Here is a 26,407-nt window from a genome sequence, read left to right on the forward strand (position 1 = left end):
AGATTATGGACACATGCAAACAGATGACCTGCTACTGATAAAACCACGGACACGACAGGGCTACAGAGCAGAGCCGTCAGCCTGCTCTAACATAAGCACATGCAGTCACACATGCACTCCATACCCCTTGCCTGGAGAGAGTGTCCAACTCCATGAGCATGTCAGGCCAGTGCTGAGGCCACTCTCGCTTGATCATCTCCACCACAATTCTAGACAGAACATCTTTAATATGGTTCTCCTCCTCCAAAATGCTCAGTGTTCCCTGAAAAAGAATGAGATCGTGAAGACTCTAAGGTTTAGACTTCTAGGCATGAAAACTGCGCTGTAAAGATACAGAATGCTTGCACGTGGAATATGGCTCAGGTGGCACAATATTTGCTGAGGCCCAGGGTCTGAGCTCCAGAGGACACACCTGTGATCCCACACACAGGAAGGGGAGAGAGGAGCATCAGAAGAGCAAGTCCTCCTCAGAGCCAGCGAGATGGCACAGCAGGCTAAGTGCTTGCTGTGTAAGCCTGGTGACCTGGAACCCATGGTGGGCCTCTGAAAGTTGCCCTCAACCTTCATGGACATCCTCTACTATGTGTCTGTGCTTGAGTGTGTACACACAGTGACAAAAAATGAGTCAGTGCCATTCTCTGAAACATAGCAAGTTTGAGGTCAGCTACATGAAACCCTGCCTCAAAAAGGGGGGTTGGGGGGCTTGGGGGATTTAGCTCAGTGGTAGAGCGCTTGCCTAGGAAGCACAAGGCCCTGGGTTGGGTCCCCAGCTCCAAAAAAAAGAACAAAAAAAAAAAAAAAAAAAAAAAAGTGTGGGGGTGGGGGGTAGAGAGGGTGCAGGAGATGGCTCAGTGAGTAAAGGCACTGGGGGCCAAGGCTGACAACCTCAGTTCCATCCCCAGAACCCAAATGGTTAAGGGAAGAGTTGATTACCTCAAGGTGTCTTCTGATCTCATAATACACGCCAAGCACTCACCACACCCAGCCCTCTACATGAACAGAAGCACAACACTGATCATCAGGTCTCCTTTGAACCTAACCTGTTCTCCATGTCTGTGTCACTTGGCCTGCATTCTCACTGGTCACTGTTTCCACAGCTAATGAACAGCTGTCACAGAGCCAGGAAAGCACAGTCGCTCTGACTCACGAACTAAAGAGACTTTCACACTGTTTCGGAGTTCTAAAGGCCAAAGTGGAATACAGGAATAAACTGGAACACTGATAAATCGGTAGGGCACTGAAGAGCACTACAGTCACAGAAGTTCTAATACTAAAGAGAAAGATACACTATCTCTGTCTTCCAAGAATTTAAACATTAAAATTGATGAGTGATCAATGCTCGTCTCTTTGGAGTAGTAAATTATAGGTCTCCACTAGCTAAACGGATCCATAAGTTGGCAAAGCGCCTCTTTCTTATTAAAAGTAGTGCAAGGCCAGATTGTTAGTGCTTGCCTGTAAGGCTGCACCCAGCAGTGTCAGAAATTCAAGTTTATTCTCCACTACACAGAAAGACTGAAGCTACTCTGTGTTTCATGTGACCTTATCTCAAAAAGCAGCCTCACCAAATATTCAGGGATCTCCTTTCCTGCCCTTTGTTATAAGAGAAAAGACAGGCATGGTGGCTGATGCCTGCAATCCCAGCATGTGGAAGGCTGAGGCAGGAGGTCTGCTCTCAAGTGGAGGACAGCATGGGCCACAGAATGAAGTCCTGTCTCAAAAAAAGGAAAGACCGGCTTGGCATGGTGGGGCAAATCTTGAATCCCGGAAGGAGAGTCTGAGGCCATCCAGATTATGTGGACAGCTGGTTGAGGTCTGGTCTGTTGCTATGTACTACAATGCTAACACTGGACTCCAAGGCCGGCTGTTCCCAGGAAGAGGAGTCCTTCCGAGGATCCTCTTACAATCATCTAATTTACATCTAAGATTCCTTAGGAGAATTTACTCAGTATACCAAGGGATGCTATATGACCTTGCTCCTTAATTTAAAGCTAATGGTTGAATAAAGATGCCTACAGCCTATAGCTGGGCAGGAGAGGTAGGCAGCTTTGGTTCCTGGACTTGGGGTCCGAGACAAGAGCTCATGAAGGAATGGGGAAGAAAGTAGAGAGGAGAAGATGCCGTGAGGCAGGTAACTCATGAAAGCAAGAGCAGCCCAGATGGCAAGTTATAACTCAGGGTTATTGGTGCAGAAGTAGATACTAATAGCTTAGAGGGTGCATATCTGCCCAGCTCTAGCGCTTTAAAGGTTTATCATAAATGTAAAGGTTCTGTGTTTTATCTGGGAAATAAATGGTCAAAGGTAGGGTGGAAACCTCCGATTAATAATAATTATTACCACAACCTGTCTGAATTAAAGAAGTAAAAAGACCATCACTTTATAACACGTTTGAAGTCTTATTAAAAGTTGAAACAAATCCATTCTGTATTTTACCACATGTATCACCACAGTTCGGCTTAGATAAAAGGAAGAGATACGAAGTGAGCGGTGTTATGGCCGTCTAACTTATACCTAAGAATCTTTCCTTTTAGGCAGGGCCTCTCTATGCAGCCTTCCTGGTCCTGGCACTCACTCGTGTAGACCAGTCTGGCCTGGAGTGCGTCGGGATCTGCCCACCTCTGCCTCCCCAGGGCTGGGGTAAAAGGTGTATGACACCACACCCAGCTTCTCTAAGAAGCTTCTTTTTAAAATGATACTTTTTTTTTTTTTCCCTTTCTGGCTTTTTTTTTTTTTTTTAAGATTTATTCTATGTATGTGAGTACACTGTAGCTGTCTTCAGACACACCAGATGAGGGCATTGGATATCATTACAGATGGTTGTGAGCCACCATGTGGTTGCTGGGATTTGAACTCAGGACCTCTGGAAGAGCAGTCAGTGCTCTTAACCACTGAGCCATCTCTCCAGCCCCCCTAAGAAGCTTCTTTATTCATTTGCTGAGCATCTTTAACCTCTTCCAGTCTCTCCTTAGTCACCCGGGTGACCTATGTGGAAGTCATGACTTTTGGCACAGTTGCCTAGGAACACGGCCTCCCAATACCCCTTGCTCACATTTGCAATCAGCTCCATGACACTGTTCTTCAGGTAGACCTTCTCCAATCGAGACATGCTGTTCCACCGAAACCTGACCACCAAAACAGAAAACCAGCAAAACCATGTCAGCAGTCTTCTCTTCACGGGAGAATATCTGTGTTTCCTGCTTTATATGATGTTAGAGGTTTCATTAAGAAATGCTTTTGGCCAGCCGTGGTGGCACTCACCTTCTATCCTAACACTCCAGAGGCAGAGACAGGCGCTCTCTGAGTTCAAGGCCAGCTGGGCTACACAGTGAATTCCAGGACAGCCAAGGCTACATTGAGACTGTCTCAAAAACAAACAAACAAACAAGCAAGCAAAAAATCAAACTAAACCAAACCAACCCCAAAACAAACAAACAAATAAAATAAAACAAAAAATCCTTTAAAATAAGGAAATTACAATTCTGAGATGTCTCAGTAGTTAGGAGGACCTGAGTTTGGCTCCCAGCACCCATGTTGGGCAGCACAGAAACACCAACAATCTCCAGGAGAATCAAATACCTCTGTATCTGCCCTCACAAGCACATACTCAAACAAATGCACATTTAATAAGATATAATAAAATCTTAAAAAGAATCTTGGTACCAGGAAGATGGCTAAGTGCACTTGCTGCTCTTGCAGGGAGCTTGAGTTTGGCAGTTGATCATATCTGTAACTCCAGCTCCAAGGGATCTAACCAGGTACCAGGTACATACATGGTGCGCGCACACACACACACACACACACACACACACACACACACACACACACACAGTCAGGCAAAGCACTTACACACATAAACAAACAAACAGTCCATTTAAAAACTCTACTTTGTAGGGGTTGGGGATTTAGCTCAGTGGTAGAGCGCTTGCCTGGGTTCGGTCCCCAGCTGGGGGGGGGGGTTATATTTCTACTTTGTACTCTTCAGAGAATGAACAAAAAAAGTCCACATTCGACCAGAACAGGAACAACAGAAATACATACATACATGCATGCATGCATCACTTAGCATTTATATGGGATTCATGTCACAAATCAGCATTTCTTCATCTAGTCATCTACAATAATAGAGTTGCTCTTCAAAAACAAACAAAAAAGCTTTTCTGTTTCTTTTTAAAATTTGGTTTCTTGAGACAAAGTTTCACTCTGTAGCCCACTATAGTAGAACTATGTAGCCCAGGAGGGCCTAAACTTGTGGCATCTTCCAGCTTCAGTTCCTCAGTGCTAAGCCTTAAATGTGACTCACCAAGCCTGGCTTGTTGAATATTTAGTATGTTTAACACACTTTCCTGAAGAAAGAACAACATCCTGAGTTCATCCTTAGTAATCATTGTTTATTTCTTGTCACTGGGAAAGCACCTGTGTGGTCGTGAAAGGGTTAAAGAGCTGTTCTCTTCAACAAGCTATAGTGGTAAGAGTTCCTTACTTGACAACGTGTTCCAGGATCTGAAGGCCAAAATGTCTGACGATGGCAATTTGTGTTTTTTCGGCCAACTTCAAGCCACATGGGACACAGATAGGGCACTTTTCTTTAAACTCTTCACAAAACTGAAAGAAGGAACGTTAAATTTCCATGGGGAGGCATGAAAAATAGAGACTAAAAATCATAAAAGTACAACCTTAGCCGACTGTGTGTGCTACTGGGAACTGAACCTTTCACGAGCAGGGCAAGCCCGATACCTCTAAACTATATCCTCGGCTTCCTTTCTTACTGTACGTGTGCAGTGTTTCCATGCATATGTTCACGATGACAGAGCTGCACATTCAAATGGAAGCTAGAGATTGAAGCTGAATGTCTTTCTCTCGCTGTTATTTTGAGAACCTGGAACTCAGGATTTGCCTAGACTGGCTGGTGAGTCTCTTCCTCCCCTACACCTGAATTATGGTAGCCAGCCATAATTACAAGCAATTCACCCTCTATGCCATCAACTGAGGTTGTTCTGTTTACTTGTTTTGAGAAAAGGTCTTACTAAGTTGCTCAGGGAGGTGTTTAACTTTTGAATCTCCTGCCTTAGTCTCCCCAGTAGCAGGGATTACCTGCTGTCCTTTTAGCTGTATTTTTAAGATGAGAGAATCTAGACTAGTAATGCAGACACTCTCCATTTTGATATTAGTCATGCTAATACTAAAAATAAACTGGATCTAAACGAGTAAAAAAAAAAAATGTTAGAGATATACCCATACAAGTGGAATGTCAATCTCTAGAATTAGCTTTAAAAACTACGGGTGCCAGGAAGAGACAGTGAACAAGCAAATCTCTGTATCATCTGAGTTTGGGTCATAGGCCTATTCGGGATCATTGTGGTGGTCTATTTCTGTGCCTAAGTAAAATTCTTCATAATAAAAAACAGAGAACAGAGTTGTTTGATTCCAAATCCTGCGCCACATACATCTATATGTTGGCGTTCACTCTAACGAAAAAGCAGCTCTGTTGCAGGTATTAGCGTTCCCAAATAGCAAAACCTGAGCTAGACCCTGGGGCGGAGAGCACACGGGATGCAAGAAAACTACTTCCAGGAAACCAAAGTGCCCCTTTGCAAATGCAAAGCCAGTGGTAAAGCTCATCTTCGCGCAAAAATAGCCGAAGAATATCTCACAGCTATAAACATGGAAGGAGCATTACAAATCAGCCCCAGAGATGCCAAAGACTGGAAAGAGATAGAAGTACGTAAGGATGTAAGAAAATGGACACTCGGGGATCTAGAATCAGCACAAGTCTGGAGTGATCAGCAGGGAAGAATGAGGGTGGCACTGGGGCAGGAATTTGCACGTGCGCTCCCCGAAGCCAGGGAATATGGGGTTTGCTCTGGCTTCAGAGCCGCTGCACCCTGCGGTTGTGGTGACCGCGGTGTGATCTAGAGTGAAAAGAAGTGAGGAGCGGGCAGAAGGGCCACTGAGAAGTGGCTAGGGAATGTGCAACAGTTAGGGACCCTTGCGTGCGATGCAAAGGCAAGCGCGCAAGCAAGAGAAGACTCAAGTGGGAGGAGGTGAGGGCCGCGACCAGAAGCCACCCTCCCCACAGGGAGTGGGAGGTCCAAAGGCCGCAGAGGCGGGAGACGAACTGAGTTTGGAGAGGCCGTGAGGGAAGCCTGGGATAGGGGTCTCGGGGCAGGCCCAGGCCGCCAGGACCCCAGCTACCTTGAGGGCTTCCAGCCGGTAGCGCTGGGTAGAGCTGGGGTCCATCATGACCGTCACCGCTTTCACTAGCTCCTCGCACAGCGCGTTCACTTGCTCCATCTCCATGGCTAGTGCCGGGAAAACCACCGGCGTCCCGGGAGCACGAGGTACGCTCGGTTCCCCTGGCGGGACCACACGTTGATACCGGGCCGCGGCGAGCTGGGGGTGGAGAAACGGGAGGAGGAGCGTGAGTACCAGAGGTTGGAGCTGGGAAGAACCCAGCGCCGCGCATGCGCCGGATCAGCCACGGCGCATGCGCGCGCGGAAGTGGCGGCTCAATGTGAGGGCCGCGCCTGGCTGGGCGGGGCTGGGGACGGAAGTTCTGCGGTGCGCAGGCGCATCAACCGTCTCTCTCAGCGCGCGCGGTGCTGAACTCCTAATTTCCCCTGGGCTTGCTGTGGGGCGCAAACCTTCAGGCTCTGAAGGCTGTTTGCTCGGAAGGATCCGAGGGATAACTACTCGGTTCTGTGTCACCACAGGCAGTAAGTCTCTCTCGGAATCCACTGACCTGCTCCTGGGAAGGCGACGACCTCGTCTAGACGCTGTCATTTTCCTTCCAGTGGACTCAGCCCGGAGCCCGGAGCATCGCTCTTGGCAGTTTGACAGGTGTCTGTCGCCTTGGTAAGAACATTAAAACGCGATTCGCGATCGCTGCGTCGGATTGCTTTTGTAGCTGTCGGTTTTAACTTGGAGTGACTGGGTCGAAATGAAAACATGCTTACTGGGAGAGAAGGCCCTGAGATTGCCTCTAAAAGAGTTTTCTTGTAGAAAGAATTTTTCTTGTAACTGTTAAACCTTCTTCACCTGTGTTTATTTTCTCGAGCGTGTTACTATACGACCGACTCCAAACGTGTTTTGTACAGAATGGGATGAATTGAGATGCTTGAAAAGGCATCCCACTATACCTCTGGGAGGCTGAGGCAGGAGGATTGCTTCCAGTTTGAGGCCAGACTGAACTACAACGTGAGACCTCACAAAACAAAACCAAAAAAGAGAAAAGCCGAACCCAAATTTACGTAGTCCTTTAAGTTTTGTCACTGCGTTGGGTTTTCACCAATACATAAAAGTACAAAAGGAACACATAAATTAAAAGGCTTCATTATCTCTTATCTTGCATATGTTTTATGGGGTGTTTTTTTTTTTTACAGTAAATTGTTGCCCTTAAATCACAGCTTCGCTTCCAGTTTTGCCTCTGATATTTTTATTGATTGTGGTACTTACCCTATATTGATTGTGACAGTGCATTTGCCATTTTCTGGCTTTATCTGTTCCAGTATTACAGAAAAGCCACTTTAGTGCAAAGGTTTGCCTGACTTAAGTGTAAAGGTTTTTAAACCTTGGATCCTTTGTTTTAGGTGAAGGGTTGGATTTGTAAGGCGTTTGTTTTCTTTGCAATAATATTGCAGCTCTGTGGTAGAAGTGGGTCGGCACTGTTTTGAAGTTGAACTTGAAAAATAACTGCTTAAAGTTACAGTTGGGTGCTAGCTCACTCGTCTGTATAACCTGTTTCTTGTATTTAAATAATGCATTTCCTGCATTTCTGTAAAAAGTATTATTTGTGCTAGGCCATTGGTATGCAAAGCAGTGCATATTGGAAATCGTCTTGAGAACCTTTAAAAACCACAGTGCCACGACCGTGGTGGCCTGTGCCTGTAATCTCAGCATTTGTGGGGAGGAGCAAAGAGCTCAGGTTCATCTGTGGCTACAGAGCAAGTTTTGAGACTGATTTGGGCTACATGACATTCAGAACCATTCTTCAAAACAAAAAAGGAATTACACAATGGGAAAATCACTGAACCTCACAAAGCAATCCTTGAAGGTATCTATTGATAGTTGCATGGTTGTTGAAAATTTGCAGAGAAACGGGGTATTCACATAGTATTAGGTTATTCTCTTCATTCATATGTGGCTGTGCTTTCTTCTTTCTATGTAATCCAGGCTGGCCTTGAACTTAAAAGCTTTTTGTCTTAGCCTCTTGAGTGCTAGGACTTAAGAAGTGTGCCACCATGTTCTATGTCCAACTGTTTCTAAGTGTTTCAAGATTTAAAATTTGCATGAGAACAGGGGGCAGTTTGGACCTCTGTGAGTTTGAAACCAGCCTGGTCTACAGAGTGAGTTGCAGGGTAGCTAGAGCTGCTCAGTGAGCCCCTGTCTCACCAACACCCCCCAGTTCTTCATGAAGGCTATGGTGTTATATTCACAGAGGGTTGATCCCATGATGCCCTAACTGGGATATGACATACATGCACAGACATGCACACAGAGGATTGATCCTGTGATGCCCTAACTGGGATGTGACATACATGCCCAGACACGCACATACATGCACAGACACGCACTATGACATACATGCCCAGACACACACATACATGCCCAGACACGCACTATGACATACATGCCCAGACACACACATACATGCACAGACACGCACATACATGCACAGACATGCACACAGAGGCGCTTGCTGAGACTCAAAGCTGTGGCCTTGAGAACACTAGGAAAGAGCTCTCACACTGAGCAACACTCCGCAGACACTGCAGATTATAGCACCTAGGCTGTGTGAAGAGATACCGGAAGTGTTCATGTGCATTCCCTGCCTGCAGGGTCTTTTTTCCTGAATGTTTTCAATCTGAGGTTGATTGATATAGAACATTTTCTTTTCTTTTCCCTCAATTTATGTTTGAGATCCGTCAGTCAGCGAGACTACAGCGGTCCTCTCCCCAGAGTGATATACATTGTGGGCGTTTTGATCTCTGGTTTTAATTTCCTTTTTCCATGATGAGTGATGCTAAGTCCATTGTTAAGCACTGTGTAGTTTAAGTGACAAGGCCCCCATAGGCCTGTTTGTCTGAATGCTTGGTTCTTAGTGGGACTGTTCAGAAAGAATTAGAAGAATGGCTTTGTGGGAAGAGCTGTGTCTCTGGGTTTGGGGTTCTAAGGTTTCAGAAACCCACCCCAGGCCCCGTGTCTCTCTGCCTTTGGATCAAGAAAGAAAGCTCTCAACTACTGCTCCAGCACCGTGCCTGTCTTCCTGTCATGATGGTCATGGACTAATCCTCTAGAGCTGTAAGCAAGCCTCAAATTAAAGGCTTTCTGTTGCCTTGGTGCTGATGTCCCTTCACAGCAACAGAGTAGCAACTAAGACAGGCAACTTTGGGCTATATGAGTATCCTTTATGAAATGTCTTTTCCTTAGAATGGGTAGCCAGATGTGATGATGTGTGCTTGTGACCCCACCACTTGGGAGGTAGAAGCAGGAGGAGCAAGTAGAGTTTGAGGCAAGTAGAACTATGTTTAAAGCTTTTAGATTATCACCTTCATAAAATTATACGTTTATTCTCGTGTCAACAGTAGGTGAAAATATCCTTCATGTTAGTGACCACATTCCTACTGTTGCGGCTTATCAACTAGAATGTAAATGTATAGCAGTTATTGTTCTCATAGATTAGAATGTAAATGTGTGGCAGTTATTGTTCTCATCGATTAGAATGTAAATGTGTGGCAGTTATTGTTCTCATCGATTAGAATGTAAATGTGTGGCAGTCATTGCTTTGAGACAGTGTCTTCCTATGTAAAACTGAAAGATCTGCTGCCTCTGCCTCCTGAGGGATGAGATCAAAGATGTGTACTCCCACACCCGGTAGAAATGCAGTGGAGGTGTTCTGTGTTTTAGATGATTTTTCTGTTTATAAATGTCTTCCAGACTAAATGGCTCCAGGACAGGACCGCGTGGTTGCTCTTGTAGACATGGACTGTTTTTTCGTACAAGTGGAACAGCGGCAAAATCCTCATTTAAGGAATAAACCTTGTGCAGTTGTACAGTACAAATCATGGAAAGGTGGTGGGTATGTATCATGATTGTGTCATGACTGGTGTGTGCACGTGTGTGTGTGTGTGTATGTATGTGTGTGTGCAGAGGTTAATATTGAGGGTCTTCCTCAGTTGCTTTCCACTTTATGTTTTGAAACACTGTCATTGAACCTGAAGCTCACTGATTCAGTGAGGCTGTTAGCTCCCTTCCCATATCTAGGATTAAAGGCATATACTACTGCACCCAGCTTTTCCTGGGGGTCCTGGGGAATCCAAACTCAAATCTGCCTATTGGTACAGCAGGTACTTTATTGATTGAGCCGTCTTTCCAGCCCCTCCTAGATTTTTATGTGTGTGAGTGTTTTGTCCACATGTCTGTACCACCTGCATTCAATACCCACAGAGGCCAAAAGAGGGTGTCAGATCCCCCTGGGACTGGAGTTACAGACAGTTGTAAGCCACCCAGGTAAAAAGAGCAACCAGTGCTCTTAACCTTAGGCCCCACAGGTATTTTGATCTATGGAAACTCAATAACTCTGTTCTAGATCTTGTTTGTGAGATTTCCGAACTGCTGTGTCTGGGATTGAACAATAGCATCATGTAATATTTTTGGTTTTATTTCCTTTTCTCCCCTCTAACTTTAGAATTATTGCAGTGAGCTATGAGGCGCGTGCATTTGGCGTCACTAGAAACATGTGGGCTGATGATGCTAAGAAGTTATGTCCAGATCTTCTGCTGGCACAAGTTCGTGAGTCCCGTGGGAAAGCTAACCTCACCAAGTAAGCAAAAGAACACCGCACAGGAAGGTAGAGGGGTTAGAGAGGGTTTCCTGGGAATGCAGTGTGGCCCAGTGGTAGAGTGGTTGCCCAGGTTTAATACCAAGGAACACACTTTAAAAAAGTTTCAGGTGATACTTGGTACTGCTCGTCTGCTGCTCCTTGCTCAGTGAACTGCTGTTTAGACTAAGACGAAGACATTCTGTCAGATCTGTGTCTGCGCTAACTATTTCACGTGTGCTTCAGTAGTAACCGTGTCAGCATTGCTTTTAATAGTTCCTGCTTTTATGCAACCATTCATCATCTTCCTTATTTAAAAATCAATTATTGGGGGTTGGGGATTTGGCTCAGTGGTAGGCAAGCGCAAGGCCCTGGGTTCGGTCCCCAGCTCCAAAAAAAAGAAAAGAAAAGAAAAAAAAATCAATTATTGGGCTGGGGAGATGGCTCAGTGGTTAAGAGCACTGACTGCTCTTCCAGAGGTCCTGAGTTCAATTTCCAGCGACCACATGGTGACTCACACCCATCTGTAATGGGCTCCGATGCCCTCCGCTGACGTGCAGGCAGAAGAGCACTCAGACATGGAATAAGTAAACCTTTTTTGAAAAAAAAAATCAATTATTATGGAAGGTAAAAGATGGCCCAATGGTTAAGAACAGATACTGCTCTTGCAGAAGATGTGAGGATCCCAGCATCCATACTGGACATTCACAACTGCCTGTAACCCCAGCACTAGAGGAATTGGAGGCCTCTGGCTTCTGAGGGCACTTGCAGTCAGGTACACATATCATACTCACACACACACACACACACACACACACACACACACACACACACATAATTTAAAAAAAACATAATTGTTGTTGTTTGGTTTATTTGATTGGTTAGTTGGTCTTTTTGTTTTTTGGTTTTTTTTCAAGACAGGGTTTCTCTATGTAGCCCTGTCTGTCCTGGAATTCACTCTGTAGACCAGGCTGGTCTCGAACTCAGAGTTCCAATGGCCTCTGCCTCCCGAGTGCTAGAATTGAATTTAAATCAATTATTACTGGGTTGGTGAGATGGCTCAGCAGGTGTTTGTACTTGGAACCCATACGGTAGAAAGAGAGAAGCAACTCCTGCATGTTGTCTTCTGACACACAGGCAAATGCGCACGCACACGTGACAGGTTGACTGGTATGTAGGTAGCTGGGGAGATGGGGAGAGAGGGAGATGAACAGTCATCATTAAAACTTTATATTGGGCCAGTGAGGTGGCTCAGTGAGTAAAGGTGGCAGAAGGAGAGAACCAACTGCCAAAAGTTATCCTCTGACTTCCACACGTGTGTGCATATGTACATGTGTGTATATATACACACTCACACATAATAAAACCATTAAAAATAAGCTACACAAGGGCTAGAAAGATGGCTTAGTAGTTAAAGAGCTTTTGCTGATCTTCCAGAGGACCCCAGGTTCAGTTATTAGCATCCATAGTGTTGTCCTTTTAGACGAAGGCCTTCTCTGAAGATCTTTAAATGAAGCAGCTCTCTGAGATGATCTTAGCTTGTTCATACTTCTTTATCCAGAATAGGTTTGAATGCATACCCTCTATTTCGGGTGAACCAAGGGTTCTATGGTTTGGGGGCTGGAAAAAGGTCCTTGGCCGAAAGCTAAGGCACTGAGATGCCTCATTAGCATGGAGAGGTCTTCCAGGCGCTGTGTTCCATGACTGTCAATTGTACCACCTGGTCGGGGGTCTCTGGGTTACGTGCTCCCAGGTAGGCATGGAAACAGGGAGGAAGTTAGCTCTACTCTTTCTGGTCTCAGGATGAGATTCTAGTCTCAATTTTTGAGATTTCTAGGGTTTGAACATGCTCAACCTTATCTGTTCTGTGCCGGTTCCTCTGGTGGCACGGTCCATATGTCCTGCATACATTATCATAGTATGTTGTATGTTATGGTTTAGGCATCAGGCTTTGATGAATTGACTGAACTGGAAGACTAAAAATATAGTTGACAAAAGCTGTTGAAGGTGGGAGGCCATGTCTTTAATTCAAGTACTCAGATTTAATCCCAGTAATCCAGAACAGAGACAGGCATATTTTTTGTGAGTTCGTGGTCGACCTGGTCTACAGAGCTAGATCAAGGACAGCCTAGGGTCTGCAGAGAAACCGTGTCTGGAATAACAACAAAAACAACAACAAAAATAGCTCAACCATAAAGCAGAATTTATTCAGTTAATAGACACGCAGTATTGCACGCTATGTTAGCAGTATAGCTTCTGTGAAATAGATGTTGTTGACTGTAAAGTTTGGGGAAAAGCACATTTCACTAACCTCAATAGAACCATTTATTTAAAAACCCTTTAGTAGTTGGGTGTTGTGTAGCATGTCCCTGTAAATCCAGCACTTAGGATATGGACAAAGAAGGATCTAGAGTTCAAGGTCATCCCTTGATACCTAGTGAATAAATTTTACACCAACATGGGGTATATGAGACTCTGCCTCAGAAAACAAAACAAAGCGCAAAGCAAATCTTCAGTAAATCATGAACAATTGTGAATTTAGGATGTTTGGGAATGAGTATATAGGTCAGAGAGTTTAAAGGACCTGATGATTTCAAATCATTTAGTAATTAAGATACCAGGTTATAAATAGACTATTTACAAAAACATGTCTTAGATTGAGTTTCCATTGCTGTGAAGACACCATGTCCAAGGACAATATTTAACTGGGGCTGGCTTACAGTTTCAGAGGTTCAGTCCATTATCTTCATGGCAGGAAACATGGTAGCAAGCAGGCAGACAGGGTGCTAGAGGAGGGCCTGAGAGTTCACATTGTGATTTGAAGGCAGCCTAGAAGAGACTGATTGTTCAACATCGGGTGGAGCTTGAGCACTAGGGGCCCTCAAAGCCTGTCTACACAGTGATACACTTCCTCCAGTAAGGCCACACCTATTCTAACAAGGTCACAGATCCTAATAGTACTGCTCCCTGTGGGCCAAGCAGAGCCTATGGAGGCCAATCCTATTCAAACCACCACAGTGCAGTAAGTAATTTGTAAGGGTTCTCACATATCCTTCAAAACAGTAGCTTCCCTGAGAGGCTGTTAAGACGTACAGACTACTACAATAGAGTATTCTTTGCCATTTTGTATATGATTGTATTGTACACTGTTTGTTTGTTTGTTTGTTTTTTCCTTTTCAGCTTTTTCCTAATGCAGATAAAGGTTGTAAGAGAAAAGTCAGACAATCTGACCTCTTTTTCTTTAATTATCATTACAATATTTATGTTACATTATTGATACTGATACACACACACACACACACGTGTGGTTTCACATATATTCAGTCTGTATATAATTTGTTTTGTTTTGTTTTGTTTTTCATATACAACTTAGGATACCTGCCCAGGAGTAGCACTGCCCTCAGTGAACTGTGTCTTATACAGCAATTATTAATTTTCTTATTTGAAATTTCTCTTCCCAAATGACCCTAGCTTGGGTCAAGTTGACAAAAGACTATCCCATGTTTTAAATAGATCTATGATGACATATTCCCCTGAAGAAAGTAGCTATCTCCCCAGATGTATCCCCAGATTCTAGGCACTTGTCTTTATAATTTGACTGATAGTATATTCAGAGTGATTAGCTAATATCACCCAACACTACTGACTGAAGTTGAGCTCCATAGTCAATTGGTTAATTTGTAGTGAGAGCTGCTGTCATAAGAAAGATCTATTCTGATGAGTGTCATGTTCTCTATAAATTGTAGTTGTTTGAATATTTATTCTGAAGCAAAAATAAATAGGAAAGCTGTGTATAAATAGGAAAGGGGTAAGCGAACAGAGGCTGTTTGAGAATGCTAGGCACTTCTTTTCTTTTTAGAGAGGTCCTTGTTATAAAAGTTCAGAGTCTGCATGCTTTTGTAAACGTAGTATAATGCTAACCTTGCATGAGAAGGCTTTCCTAGAACGTTCTTTTCCTTGTTTCTGTTGCTTTTCTACCTAAGCATTGTTCCCTTCAGTCGTGTTGTTATTACCTCTCTATTAAGCCACTTGTCACTTGCTTATGAATATTCTTGTTCATTATGGAAAGAACAAATGGGGTTGACAGCCACAAACTTACATCCCCTTATCGCCTGCATGTGTGATCCTTCTACTTAGGTACCGGGAAGCTAGTGTTGAAGTGATGGAGATAATGTCTCACTTTGCTGTGATTGAACGTGCCAGCATCGATGAGGCTTATATAGATTTGACCAATGCTGTGCAGGAAAGACTTGAAAAGTTACGAGGTCAGCCTGTCTCAGCAGACTTGTTGCCAAGCACATACATTGAAGGGCTGCCCCGAGGCCCCGCGGTAGAGGACACTGTTGAGAAAGGTACTTGTATAGCATCACGTTACTTCTGCTCCTGCTTCTGGGACCTGCTTTTCCTGGTTACGTTGATTCTTTTTAAATGATTGAAAGGAAACTTAAATTACCACCTGTGTATATCATGAAAAGATATATAAAATCTCTTATCTTTCTGGGTATTTCCATGATGAGAAACTGTAAGATGTTTATGATAGTTAATATCTCTTTAGATAACCTGGGTCCACTGGAAGAGCAACCAGTGCTCTTAACTGCTGAGCCATCTCTTCAGCACCAGAATAAGCTTTGAAAATGGAGGCCTTAGGGTTGACTAATTAAATTTTCTCCTCAAGAAAAGGGTCTTTTCTTCTTTTTATTAATTTATTTGCTTTACATCCCGATCAAAGCTTCCTTTCCCTCCTTTCCGTGTTGCCTAGGCCTCACATTCCCTAACCTTCTCCCCTAACCTTTGGAATGACTAGGATTACAGGCCTGTGTTACCACACGGGTGTGAGGTTTTACCCAGGGCCTCCAGTACACTAGCAAATGCTTGTCCTCTGAGTCCATCTTCAAACTGAGTGGGAAGAGTTTAAGTGGTGGGGCCTGTGATATTGTTCTATGGGTGTCTTTTCTATTGCTAGGCAGATACCGTGACCGAGGCAGCTTACAGAAGAAAGGGATTATTGGGCTAATAGTTTCAGTGGTGAGTCCATGACGGTCAGGAGGAGCAAGGCAACAGTCAGGCAGGCAGTCACGGTGCTGGAGCAGCAGCTAAGAGCTTACATGCCTCACACCAACCACAGGGAAGAGAGACCTAACAAGGAAACCTCAACCACACCCCAGGGACACACCTCCTAATTCTTCCTAAACAGCGAGACTTGCAGCAACTGGGACCATGTGAACTTATGGGGCCTTTCTCATTCCAACAAGCACAGCAAGTAAAGGCACTGACCCTGGTGACCTGAGCTCTGTGAAAGGAAAGAGCCGACTCCTGCACACCGTCCTCTGACCTCCATGTGTGAGCTTTGGCGCATACTCCTCTCTGACCTCTAAATTTTATATATTTTTAAAAATTTATTCATTTTATATATTTTTGACCTGCTCCATTTCCGACCTGGGCCAGTTCACCCCTCCTTAGGCAACCTGGTGGTCCCCCACTCCCAGGAGGTCACCATATTGATGCTGAACTTAGTGCGAACACCCGATCGTCATAGTGCACTGCAGCCCAGAACTCCTGGACTCAAGCAATCCTCCTGTCTCAGCCTCCCGAGTGGCTGGGACTACAGGTGTGCGCCACCGCGCCCGGCCATTTTATATATTTTTAAAGATTTATTCTTATTCTATATTCACTGGTGTTTTGCCTGCATGTGTGTCAGGCCCTGGAGCTGGGGTTACAGGTCGGTATGAGTTGCCGTGTGGGGTGCTGGGAATTGGTTTTCAAGAAGAGTTAAGGTAGTTTAAGTAAGAAAGTGTGGGTAAAGCAGGAGGGGTTGAGGGATAGAGAAATCATTCTGAAGTAGGCTTTGATGCTGACTGCACAGTGGAAAATGAAAGAAAAAAGTTAGTGTTGGTTAAATTATACGCTTTTGTTAAGAGCAGAGGGCATTGGGAGGGGGAACCCTGGAGAAAGAAGATGTGCTTGGTCTTAGTTATGTTTGGTTTGAATGTTTATAGAATGATAAGCAGAAGAGGAGTCTTCTGTCAGGAGGTGGCAGCCAAGATGGGCTCTAACATGAGCTTATTTCCTGCGTATCCATTTCCTTTGCTGTATAATCATGTTTTATTCTATTTTGCAACTGTGAATTTGCGAATGACCATTAAGTTCATGATCATGAATAGTCTTACACTGAGTTGTAAAGATGTCTTGGATGGATTTTAAACTACTCATGAAATCATTCTCTAATGTAAATACCTGTTTCGGTGAAAGTTAAAGCGTGAGTAAATTATGAATGTTTTCTAGGTTTTATTTTTGTTTTTGAGACAGAGCTCAATAGTCAGACCAAGCTGGCCTTGAACTTGCAGCGATCCTACTGCCTCTGCCTTCTGAGTGCTATCAGTTATAGTTAGGCACTGCCAGCCCCACCAAATCTGAATATTTTCTAGTGAAGAAGAGTGTTCAAGAGGAAGTTTAAGAAGTCTGGCAGTGGGGGCTGGAGAGATGGCTCAGAGGTTAAGAGCACTGACTGCTATTCCAGATCCTGAGTTCAATTCCCAGCAACCACATGGTGGCTCACAACCATCTGTAATATCAGGTCTGGTGCCCTCTTCTGGCCTGCAGGCATATATGCAGGCAGAAAGCTGTATGATGTATACATAATAAATAAATAAATGTTTAAAAAAAAAAGAAGTCTGGCGGTAATGGCAGTGCACGCCTTTTATCCCAGCACTCGGGAGGCAGAGGCAGGCGAATCTCTGAGTTCAAAGCCAGCCTGGTCTACAGAGTGAGTTCCAGGACAGCCAGGGCTACACAGAGAAACCCCGTCTTAAAAAATAAAAAAACAACAAAAAAGAGGAAGTGTAAGGAAGAAAATTTGAGGGAATTTTTTTTTTCTTTTCTTTTTTTCGGAGCTGGGGACCGAACCCAGGGCCTTGCGCTTGCTAGGCAAGCGCTCTACCACTGAGCTAAATCCCCAACCCCAGGGAATTTATTTTTAAATCATTGTTCATGGGCTGGTAGACTACATATCTAGCATATGTGAATCATGGGTTTCAATCTGAGTACTGCAGAAATCAATAAATCATTATTCATGAATAATTGTTAACATAAAGTATTTGCTACACATCACCACTAAGTTTTCACAGACGCTGAAACTAAGGCTGCTGGAATGGTGTGTAATTGGTCTTCTAAACCTTTGCACGGTCGGCTGGGGAAACACCGCGGCACTTACAAGCCCACGGCAAGCCTAACAACCTGAGTTTGACCCCTTTGGCGCACATGTGCATGCTGTTCTGGAGGAACACAAATTTGGTTCCCAGCATTCACATTGCTAGACTCACAGCCACCTGAAACTCAGGCTCAAAAGAATTCAAGGCCACCTCTAACCTCCTGACACACATGACAAGACTGAATTCTGAAATAAAGCTGTGTATCTTAAGTACCTCTTGTTTTGTTTTGTTTTTTGAGACAGTTTCTCCGTGTACCAGAGCCCTGGCTGACCTGGTCTCTCTTTGTAGACTAGACAGGCCTTGAACTCACAGAGGTCTGATTGCCTCTGTCTCCCGAGTGCTAGGATTAAAGGTGTGTGTGCCACCATGCTCAGCCCGAAATCAAATCATTTTTGCCTTGAATGCAAATATAGCCACGGGAAATGTATATCACTGGGTGATTTTATAGTGCAGACTTAGAGAAAGCTACATCATACAGTCTACTACATGTTGAGTTCTAATGCCACATACCGTGATTCATGTAGTATGCCCCTGAGCAAGCAGTATGCGATTCATGACTGGAAATAATTTTAAAAACGTCAGCTGGGCAGTGGTGGCTCACACCTTTAATTCTAGCACTTGGGAGGCAGAGGCAGAGGCAGGTGAATCTGTGAGTTGGAGGCCAGCCTGGTCTACAGGGCTCGTTCTAGGACAGCCAGGGCTACACAGAGAAACTCTGTTTCAAAAAAACAAAAACAGGGGTTGGGGATTTAGCTCAGTGGTAGAGCGCTTGCCTAGCAAGCCCAAGGCCCTGGGTTCGGTCCCCAGCTCCGAAAAAAAAAAGAAAAGAAAAAAACAAAAACAAGCAAACAAATGTCTAAATATGATCTCAACGTTTTTCAGAGGATATTCGAAAACAAGGCTTACTTCAGTGGCTTGGTTCTCTTAAGAGAGATGATCCCACCTCTCCAGACCTTCGGCTGACGGTGGGCGCGGTGATTGTGGAAGAAATGAGAGCAGCCATAGAGAGGAAGACTGGCTTTCAGTGCTCAGCCGGGATTTCACACAATAAGGTGAAGGCTTATGGTAGACTTCAGAGAGAAGCATCAATGTTCTTAGTACTTCTTAGTTCAGTACGGCAAGGTTATTAGTGGATAATTAGAGTTTGTCCTGTTGAGGGCTGGTTGTAGTGCATGTCTACTTCTTCCACTGGGGGAAGGTAGAAGCAGGAAAACCATGAGGGACTGGAGAGAGGGCTCAGTGCAGGGAAACCCTGTCTCAAGAACAAACAAAAACTTCACTAAAATAAAATTCATGTTGAGACTCAAAGACTTAATATTACTTGACATTATATAAGTATTTTCCTAAACACCAGCCTGAAAGTTGACAAAAATTGTATTTTCTTAATGACCGAACTATCTGTACAGAAAAGCAGAGGCTTTGAACTCATCCGTAGCCTACTTCTTTATTGTCGCTTGCCGCATGTTTTTGTCATTGTTGTTGCTTTGTCTTGTAACTTGACTTTTTGAGGCAAGGTCTCATGTAGCTTAGGCTGGGCCTGAACTTCATGTGTGCCCAAAATGACCCTGACCCTCTTGTCTCCACCCGCTGAGTTCAGGGATTGTAGGTGTGCGCTACTGCGCTTGCTTTCTTGTTTCCTCTTATGTGTGTAGCTATGTTTTGTGTGATATACGCATGTGTCATAATCTATTACTCCTATGCTTTCTATTGACCTAAAACTCTGATTTTGTTGGAAGAGAGAGAGCTATGTTAGCAGTCAGCCAGCCCCAGAGACCTTCCTGTCTCTTCCCCATCCAATGCTGGGGGGTGCGGTGTTTGCAGGATTATCCCAGCTTGTTTCGAATGTCTGGGATTCAAACTGCAGTCCTCAGGCTTTAGCGCAGTGGGGACAGGAAGAGCAAGGGTGTAGTGAAACTTTAATTTGGACTAGTGTTTGTACAATAGGGGACACAGACAATTCTCAGTGTTCCTGAGAATGATACCTGATGTCTAACTAACTGATAAGGAGCAGAGAGACGTGGGACGTCAGTCAGCTCAACCAAGGCTCCATAGCTGCGCAGTAGCTGGCTAGGCCGCTGCCACACTTTTCTCTCTCTGAAGGAAAGTTGCTAAGTTGCACAGAAAAGCTTTCTGTTTTCTGGCTGTATGGCGGGAAGGGAAACAATATTCCTAATGTAACAGAAATCATTATTTATCAAAATCAAAATATTTTGTTGAAGTAGCTGGGCATGGTGGTGCATGCTTTGAATCCTAGCACTTGGGAGGCAGAGGCAGGTGGATCTTTGTGAATTCTGGGCCAGCCTGGTCTACATAGTGTGTTCAAGTGCAGCTAGGGCCAGATAATAGAGAGACCGTCAGGGTTCTCACAGCAGTGGTCCTCAGGGGCATGAAAGACCCTTTCACAGGGGTTGAATATTAGATATTCTATATATCACATTTACATTACAGCTCATAAGAGCAGCAAAGTTAACAGTTATGAAGTAGCAGCAAACGTAATTTTATGATTGGCAGCCAGCACATCCTCTGTTAAAGGATTGTAGCAACAATGCCTGTTTACCAGCAGAAGGGCCATGAACCTAATAGTTGTTCAGTACATGAAGCTGAATGTCTCCGCTGGCCTCAGTGTATGCCAGAATCCCAAAGAAGTAGGCTCTAGTGCCAACAAAGGAGTGGACTTGCCAGTGAGAGCAAGCAGGCGGAGAGAGCAGGGTTCCTCCTTCTGTGTTCTTTATATAGGCTGCCGGCAGAAGGCATAGCCCACCTTCTGTTAAAGGGAGGTCTTCCCATTTCAAAAGATCTGATTCAAAGTCAGTCTCCCTTCCCAAATAATTAATTAAGGGGAACTCCCTCACAGGCATACCCAGCCATCTGGGTTTTATTAATCCAGATGTGGTCAAGTGACAACCAAGGATAGTGATCACAGACCATGTCTCAGAAGCAAGAAAAAGAATCTTACTAGTGAAGTTAAGGAGTAATTATCTGTAAATGTGTGTGTGTCTACGTTGGAATTATATGTATGTGTGTGTGTAGGGCGCCAAGGCCAGTCCTGAGCTCGGCTCTGTCCACACTCACTGCCAAGTGTTGGCATCACAGGACTGCACCACCACCTCGGCCTACTTTAGCATTGTCAACTTTACCTGAAGAAGAGTGGATCTTAATTCTCTTCTCTGTTTTTTTAAGCCTATTGTGAGAAAAATCTCAAATAGATGAAAAAGGAAAACAATGCCTTGAGGAAAACTGAGGATGGAAGAACACGGGGAACTATGAGGAAATGACTTCCTGTAGAAACTTAGTGCGTGTGCCTGCATGTGTGTCTAAACATGTGTGCACCTGTGTGTGTGTGTGTGTGTGTGTGTGTGTGTATGCTTTTATCTCAACGACATTAAGGAGTTTACTGTTTTCTGTTCTTCCAGGTCCTGGCAAAACTTGCTTGTGGACTAAACAAGCCCAACCGTCAAACCCTGGTCTCACATGGGTCAGTGCCACAGCTCTTCAGCCAGATGCCAATTCGTAAAATGTAAGGATTCAGAAAGGACCTTCCAATGCCATCACTCCCTGGGGATCATCTCTGCTTATAGTGTGCTTCATTCATAAATGTTGGACACAAAGAAAATAGGTACCAGTCAGAGAGGCAACACTGAAATATTTGAAAACTAAATTAGGCTTTTTTCTAAGTGAATTTTTACTTCAGGATTATCAGCAGTATATATCTAATGTTTAAAATAAACTAAAAGCGGGGCTAGAGAGATGGCTCAGCGGTTAAGAGCAATGACTGTTCTTCCAGAGGTCCTGAGTTCAGTTCCCAGCAACCACATGGTGGCTTACAACCATCTATAATGGGATCCCATACCCTTTTCTGGGTGTCTAAAGACAGTGACAGTGTACTCACATATATAAAACAAATCTTTAAAAAAAAAAAAAAACAAAAACTAAAAGCTACCAGTGATGCACACCTTTAACCCCAGCACTGAGAAGGCAGAGGCACCAGGATCTCTGAGTTTAAGAGCAGCCTGGTCTCCATAGCTAGTTCTAGAACAGCCAGGCTGTGTAACAGACCCTCAGGGCAACAAGAAATGAAGTAAAAGGTGGGCGTGGCTATCTATGCCCCACCACCTGAGCCCTGGAAGGACAGCAGCAGGAGCTGTACTTGTGAGTTCAGTGCCTGCTCCCCACGGCTGCAGAGGCTGACCACGCCCACATAAAACACAGGGGCTGGGAAGAGCACTTGCTGTCCAAATACTAGGGCCAGATCATATATCCCCCCCCCCGCCCCCCCAGTAAAGCCAGCTGTGTGCTCTCTGTAACCTCCAGGCTGTGGAAGGAGAGTGCCCTGTAGCCCATGAACTGAGGGGGATGGGCATGGGGACTCCTTGCACTTTGCTGGCTGCCACCCAGCTCCAAGTATGTGAGAGACACTGTCTCAAGGAAATAATTCCAAGAACAATAGAACAGGACACCTTAAATCCTCTAGCCTATGTTGAGTGTGAACACACATTCTCTTTCTCTCTCTCTCCTTTTCCTTCTCTCTCCCCCCAGAGTTTTAGCTCTACCTTCCTTCTGGCTTTTTATTAAAAGTCTATTAAATATGTAACAAATAAAATTCTTACCTGGGGAGGCAAATGCTTTTAATCCCAGCACTCAGGAAACAGGTAGGGGGAGCTCTGTGGGTTTGAAACCAGCCTGGTCTACAGTTTGTTCCAGGACAGCCAAGGATGCACAGAGAGACCCTATCCCGAAAAACAAAACAAAACAATTTTTTCTTCATTGGGCAGTGATAGTGCCCCGGAGGTAGTGGCAGGTGGATCTCTGTGAGTTCAAGACCAGCCTGGTCTACACAACAAATTCCAGTACAGCAGGGCTGCATAAAGAAAACAAACAGACAATATAGTTTTTTCCTTCTCCTGGGAGGGTGCGGAGACAAGGTCTCACTATACATGTAGGCTGGCCTCATACTGTTCGTGTTCCTTGTGCCTCAGCCTCCTAAATGCTAGGATTATGGGTTGGAGCTGCTCATCCAGCAGGAATTTTACTTTCTCTATTACCAGGCGGTTCGCTTGGTTTTTGCTTATTCCAATAGAGTCTCACTCTATTGCCCAAGCTAGCATTCCTGGCTAGCTTGTGTCACCCAGGCTCACCTGACACTAACTACTTCAGCTCACTAGTGCTTGGGGTTACAGACAGACGTAAGCTAGCGTGCCTGACTCGACCAAGGTTTCCAGAGGTGCCAAACTGCTCTCCAGTGAGGCATGAAAACAAAAGTGCTCTGAGAAAGCGTCATGGGCTGCAGATGGTAGAGAGCCAGCCAAGGACACAGCAGCATGGAGACACTGAGCAGAAAGAAGGCAAAGCGATCAGATAGTCGAGTGAACCAAGGGAGCCAGGGCAGGGTAGGCTAAGGATAGATTGTTTCAAAACCAGCTGAAGAATATTGGCCGTGGAAAAGATTTATTTTGAGTTTGGAAATTTTTTAATTTTTTGTTTGTTTTGGTTTTTTGTTTGGTTGGTTTTGCAGTTTTCAAGAAAGGGTCTTCTGTAGTTCTGGCTGTCCTGGAACTTACTCTGTAGACCAGGCTAGCCTCAAGCTCACAGAGATCCACCTGCCTCCTAAATTCTGGTATTAAATGCTAGGCTGGGCTTGGAATTTTAATTTTCTTTTTTTTTTTTTTTAAAGATTTATTTATTTATTATATATAAGTACACTGTAGCTGTCTTCAGACACACCAGAAGAGGGCATCAGATCTCTTTACAGATGGTTGTGAGCCACCATGTGGTTGCTGGGAATTGAACTCAGGACCTCTGGAAGAGCAGTCGGTGCTCTTAACCGCTGAGCCATCTCTCCAGCCCGGAATTTTAATTTTCAAATGGGACAATATTGTGTTTTGTTTTGTTTTGTTTTGTTGTTGTTGTTGTTTTTTCCTTTTTTTTTGGAGCTGGGGACTGAACCCAGGGCCTTGTGCTTGCTAGGCAAGCGCTCTACCACTGAGCTAAATCCCCAACTCCTGGATTTTTTTTTAAGATTTATTTATTTTATGTAGATGAGCACACTGTATCTGTCCTCAGACTCACCAGAAGAGGGCATCAGATCTCATTACAGATGACTATGAGCCACCATGTGGTTGCTAGAAACTGAACTCAGGACCTCTGGAAGAGCAGTCAGTGCTCTTAACCACTGAGCCATCTCTCCAGCCCCGGACAATGTGTTTTACACAGCTGAGTTTTGTATACAAGAACAAGAAGAAAAGAATTTTTTACATACAGTTGACTTGATAATAAATCAATGATGAATATTTTACTTATGCTCCTGTTAATCTTCCCAGGTCCTAGCTGGGAAGATTTATCTGGCTTTATTTCTCTCTCTCTCTCTCTCTCTGTGTGTGTGTGTGTGTGTGTGTGTGTGTGTGTGTGTGTGTGTGTGTGTACAGGCACACTTCCAGCTGGCCCTATATTTGTCATGGTTGCCAGCATCAGACTCTTTAGTCAGCATGACTTTTTGCTGAGCTGCTGAACCCTCCACTCTGTGTGGGACAGCTAAGAGTTTGCAGGATTAAAGTGTACTCTGATTTTCTCTAAACCTTTGGAGAGCTACTTGGAGCAACAGAATGTCTTTGGTTAGCTGCATATTTAAATTCCTTCTCTACTTTGTTTAGCCGAAGTCTTGGAGGAAAGCTTGGGGCTTCTGTCATTGACGTCCTTGGGGTAGAATACATGGGTGACCTGACCCAGTTCACTGAAGCCCAGCTCCAGAGTCATTTTGGAGAGAAGAATGGGTAAGTGATTTATATTCATTTTCTTTTTAAAATTTTTTTGATTTTTAAGACAGGGTCTCAGTGTGTAGCCCTGGCTGTCCAGGAACTCACTTTGAGGTCCAGGCTAGCCTTGAACTCAGAGATTACCTACATCTGCCTCCCAAGTGCTAGGACTCAAGGAGTGTGCCACCCCACTTGGCTACATGGTTAATATTATTTTTCAAACATAATCTTTATGGAGATGCTAAATTCAATACAGATAAAAGCTTCTAATTGGGGCTGGAGAGATGGCTCAGTGGTTAAGAGCACTGAGTGCCCTTCCCGAGGTACTGAGTTCAAATCCCAGCAACCACATGGTGGCTCACAACCATCTGTAATGAGATCAGATGCCCTCTTCTGGTGTGTCTGAAGACAGCTACAGTGTACTCATATATAATAAATAAATAAATAAAATATTAAAAAAAAAAAAAAAACCCAGGCCAGATTCAAACTTGATCTGTAACCAAGGTTACTTTGAAGTGCTAATTCTGCCTTCTCTCTACCTCCCAAACCTTTAGATAACAGGCATTCATCAATGTACCCAGCCTAGGACTTGTATTCTGGGAGGCCATTTCATGGTTTGGGGATATTAGTTCCCACCAGAGGGTGGCCTGTGATCTTAGTACTTGGGAGAGAGAAGCACAAGTCTGAGATCAGTATGATCCACACAGACCTTGACTCAAAAGGAACCCCCTCAAAAAAGGGTTTGGGGTATCATTCATTGGTGGAGCACTTTCCTAAGGTGCTACAAGGCTCTTGGTTCTATCCAATCTCCAGCACTGCAAAACTTCTAAAAGTTAAATAATTAGCTCACTGTGGCCTATCCCTCTAACGTCATTTTCCTATATTCTTGGGTGGTTGATAAGACTCGTTCATGTGAGGGCTGAATATGTACTGTTACCTTGTTTAGTTTGAAGTACTGGGAGTTGACTTGAGGGCCTTGTTCATGCTAGAGAAGCACCGTACTGAACAGCTAGATTACCAACCCACTTTTCTCCTTTACTTCTTTACTTTTCATTCACGTCTGAGTTGTCCAGGAAGGCTGTGAACTATGACTCTTCTGCCTCAGCTGCCCGAGTCCCATTATATCAGTGTGTGTGTGTGTGTGTGTGTGTGTGTGTGTGTGTGTTTGTGCATGTGTGTGTATGTGAGTGTGTGTGTGAGTGTGTGTGTGTGAGTGTGTGTGAGTGTGTGTGTATGTGTGAGTGTGTGAGAGTGTATGTGTGTGTGTGTGTGTGAGTGTGTGAGAGAGTGTGTGTATCTGTGTGAGTGTGTGAGAGAGTGTGTGTGTGAGTGTATGTGTGTGAGTGTGTGTGTATCTGTGTGTGTGTCTGTGTGTGTGTGAGTGTATGTGTGTGTGTGTGAGAGTGTGTATCTGTGTGTGTGTGTGAGAGAGTGTGTGTATCTGTGTGTGTGTGTGAGAGTGTGTGTGTATCTGTGTGTGTGTAAGTGTATGTGTGTGAGTGTGTGAGAGTGTGTGTATGTGTGTGAGTGTGTGAGTGTGTGTGCGTGTGTGTGTGATTTTGCTGATGTTACATTCAATTTTTGTGTTTCAGTCCTACTAAGTACAAATAGATGAATTTGTGGCTTTTTTGTTTGT

At 44.4% G+C, this 26,407-nt stretch overlaps 2 protein-coding genes across 3 annotated transcripts in view; one reads left to right on the forward strand and one right to left on the reverse strand.

Annotated features, from left to right (window-relative positions):
* Positions 1-6,455, reverse strand: part of Xpo5 (exportin 5) — a 37,694-nt gene extending 31,239 nt beyond the window's left edge. Inside the window, exons 1-4 of the mRNA XM_032900640.1 lie at positions 6,191-6,455; positions 4,479-4,600; positions 3,048-3,120; positions 125-262 (exon numbers count right to left, since the gene is read on the reverse strand). Of these exons, the coding sequence (XP_032756531.1) occupies positions 125-262; positions 3,048-3,120; positions 4,479-4,600; positions 6,191-6,295 (438 nt within the window). The 5' untranslated portion in view covers positions 6,296-6,455. The remainder of the gene's footprint in view (positions 1-124; positions 263-3,047; positions 3,121-4,478; positions 4,601-6,190) is intronic.
* Positions 6,456-6,573: 118 nt separating this feature from the next.
* Positions 6,574-26,407, forward strand: part of Polh (DNA polymerase eta) — a 32,541-nt gene continuing 12,707 nt past the window's right edge. The window contains exons 1-7 of one of the 2 annotated variants that reach the window (XM_032900641.1): positions 6,574-6,850; positions 9,932-10,073; positions 10,683-10,817; positions 14,952-15,166; positions 18,905-19,074; positions 21,436-21,539; positions 24,670-24,789. In XM_032900641.1, coding sequence (XP_032756532.1) covers positions 9,937-10,073; positions 10,683-10,817; positions 14,952-15,166; positions 18,905-19,074; positions 21,436-21,539; positions 24,670-24,789 — 881 coding nt within the window. In that variant the 5' untranslated portion in view covers positions 6,574-6,850; positions 9,932-9,936. Of the gene's footprint in view, positions 6,851-9,931; positions 10,074-10,682; positions 10,818-14,951; positions 15,167-18,904; positions 19,075-21,435; positions 21,540-24,669; positions 24,790-26,407 lie in introns of those variants that run through there. The other variant, XM_032900642.1, reaches the window with a different exon arrangement.

Source organism: Rattus rattus, chromosome 4 (assembly GCF_011064425.1).
Source record: "Rattus rattus isolate New Zealand chromosome 4, Rrattus_CSIRO_v1, whole genome shotgun sequence".
NCBI classification, from domain to species: domain Eukaryota; kingdom Metazoa; phylum Chordata; class Mammalia; order Rodentia; family Muridae; genus Rattus; species Rattus rattus.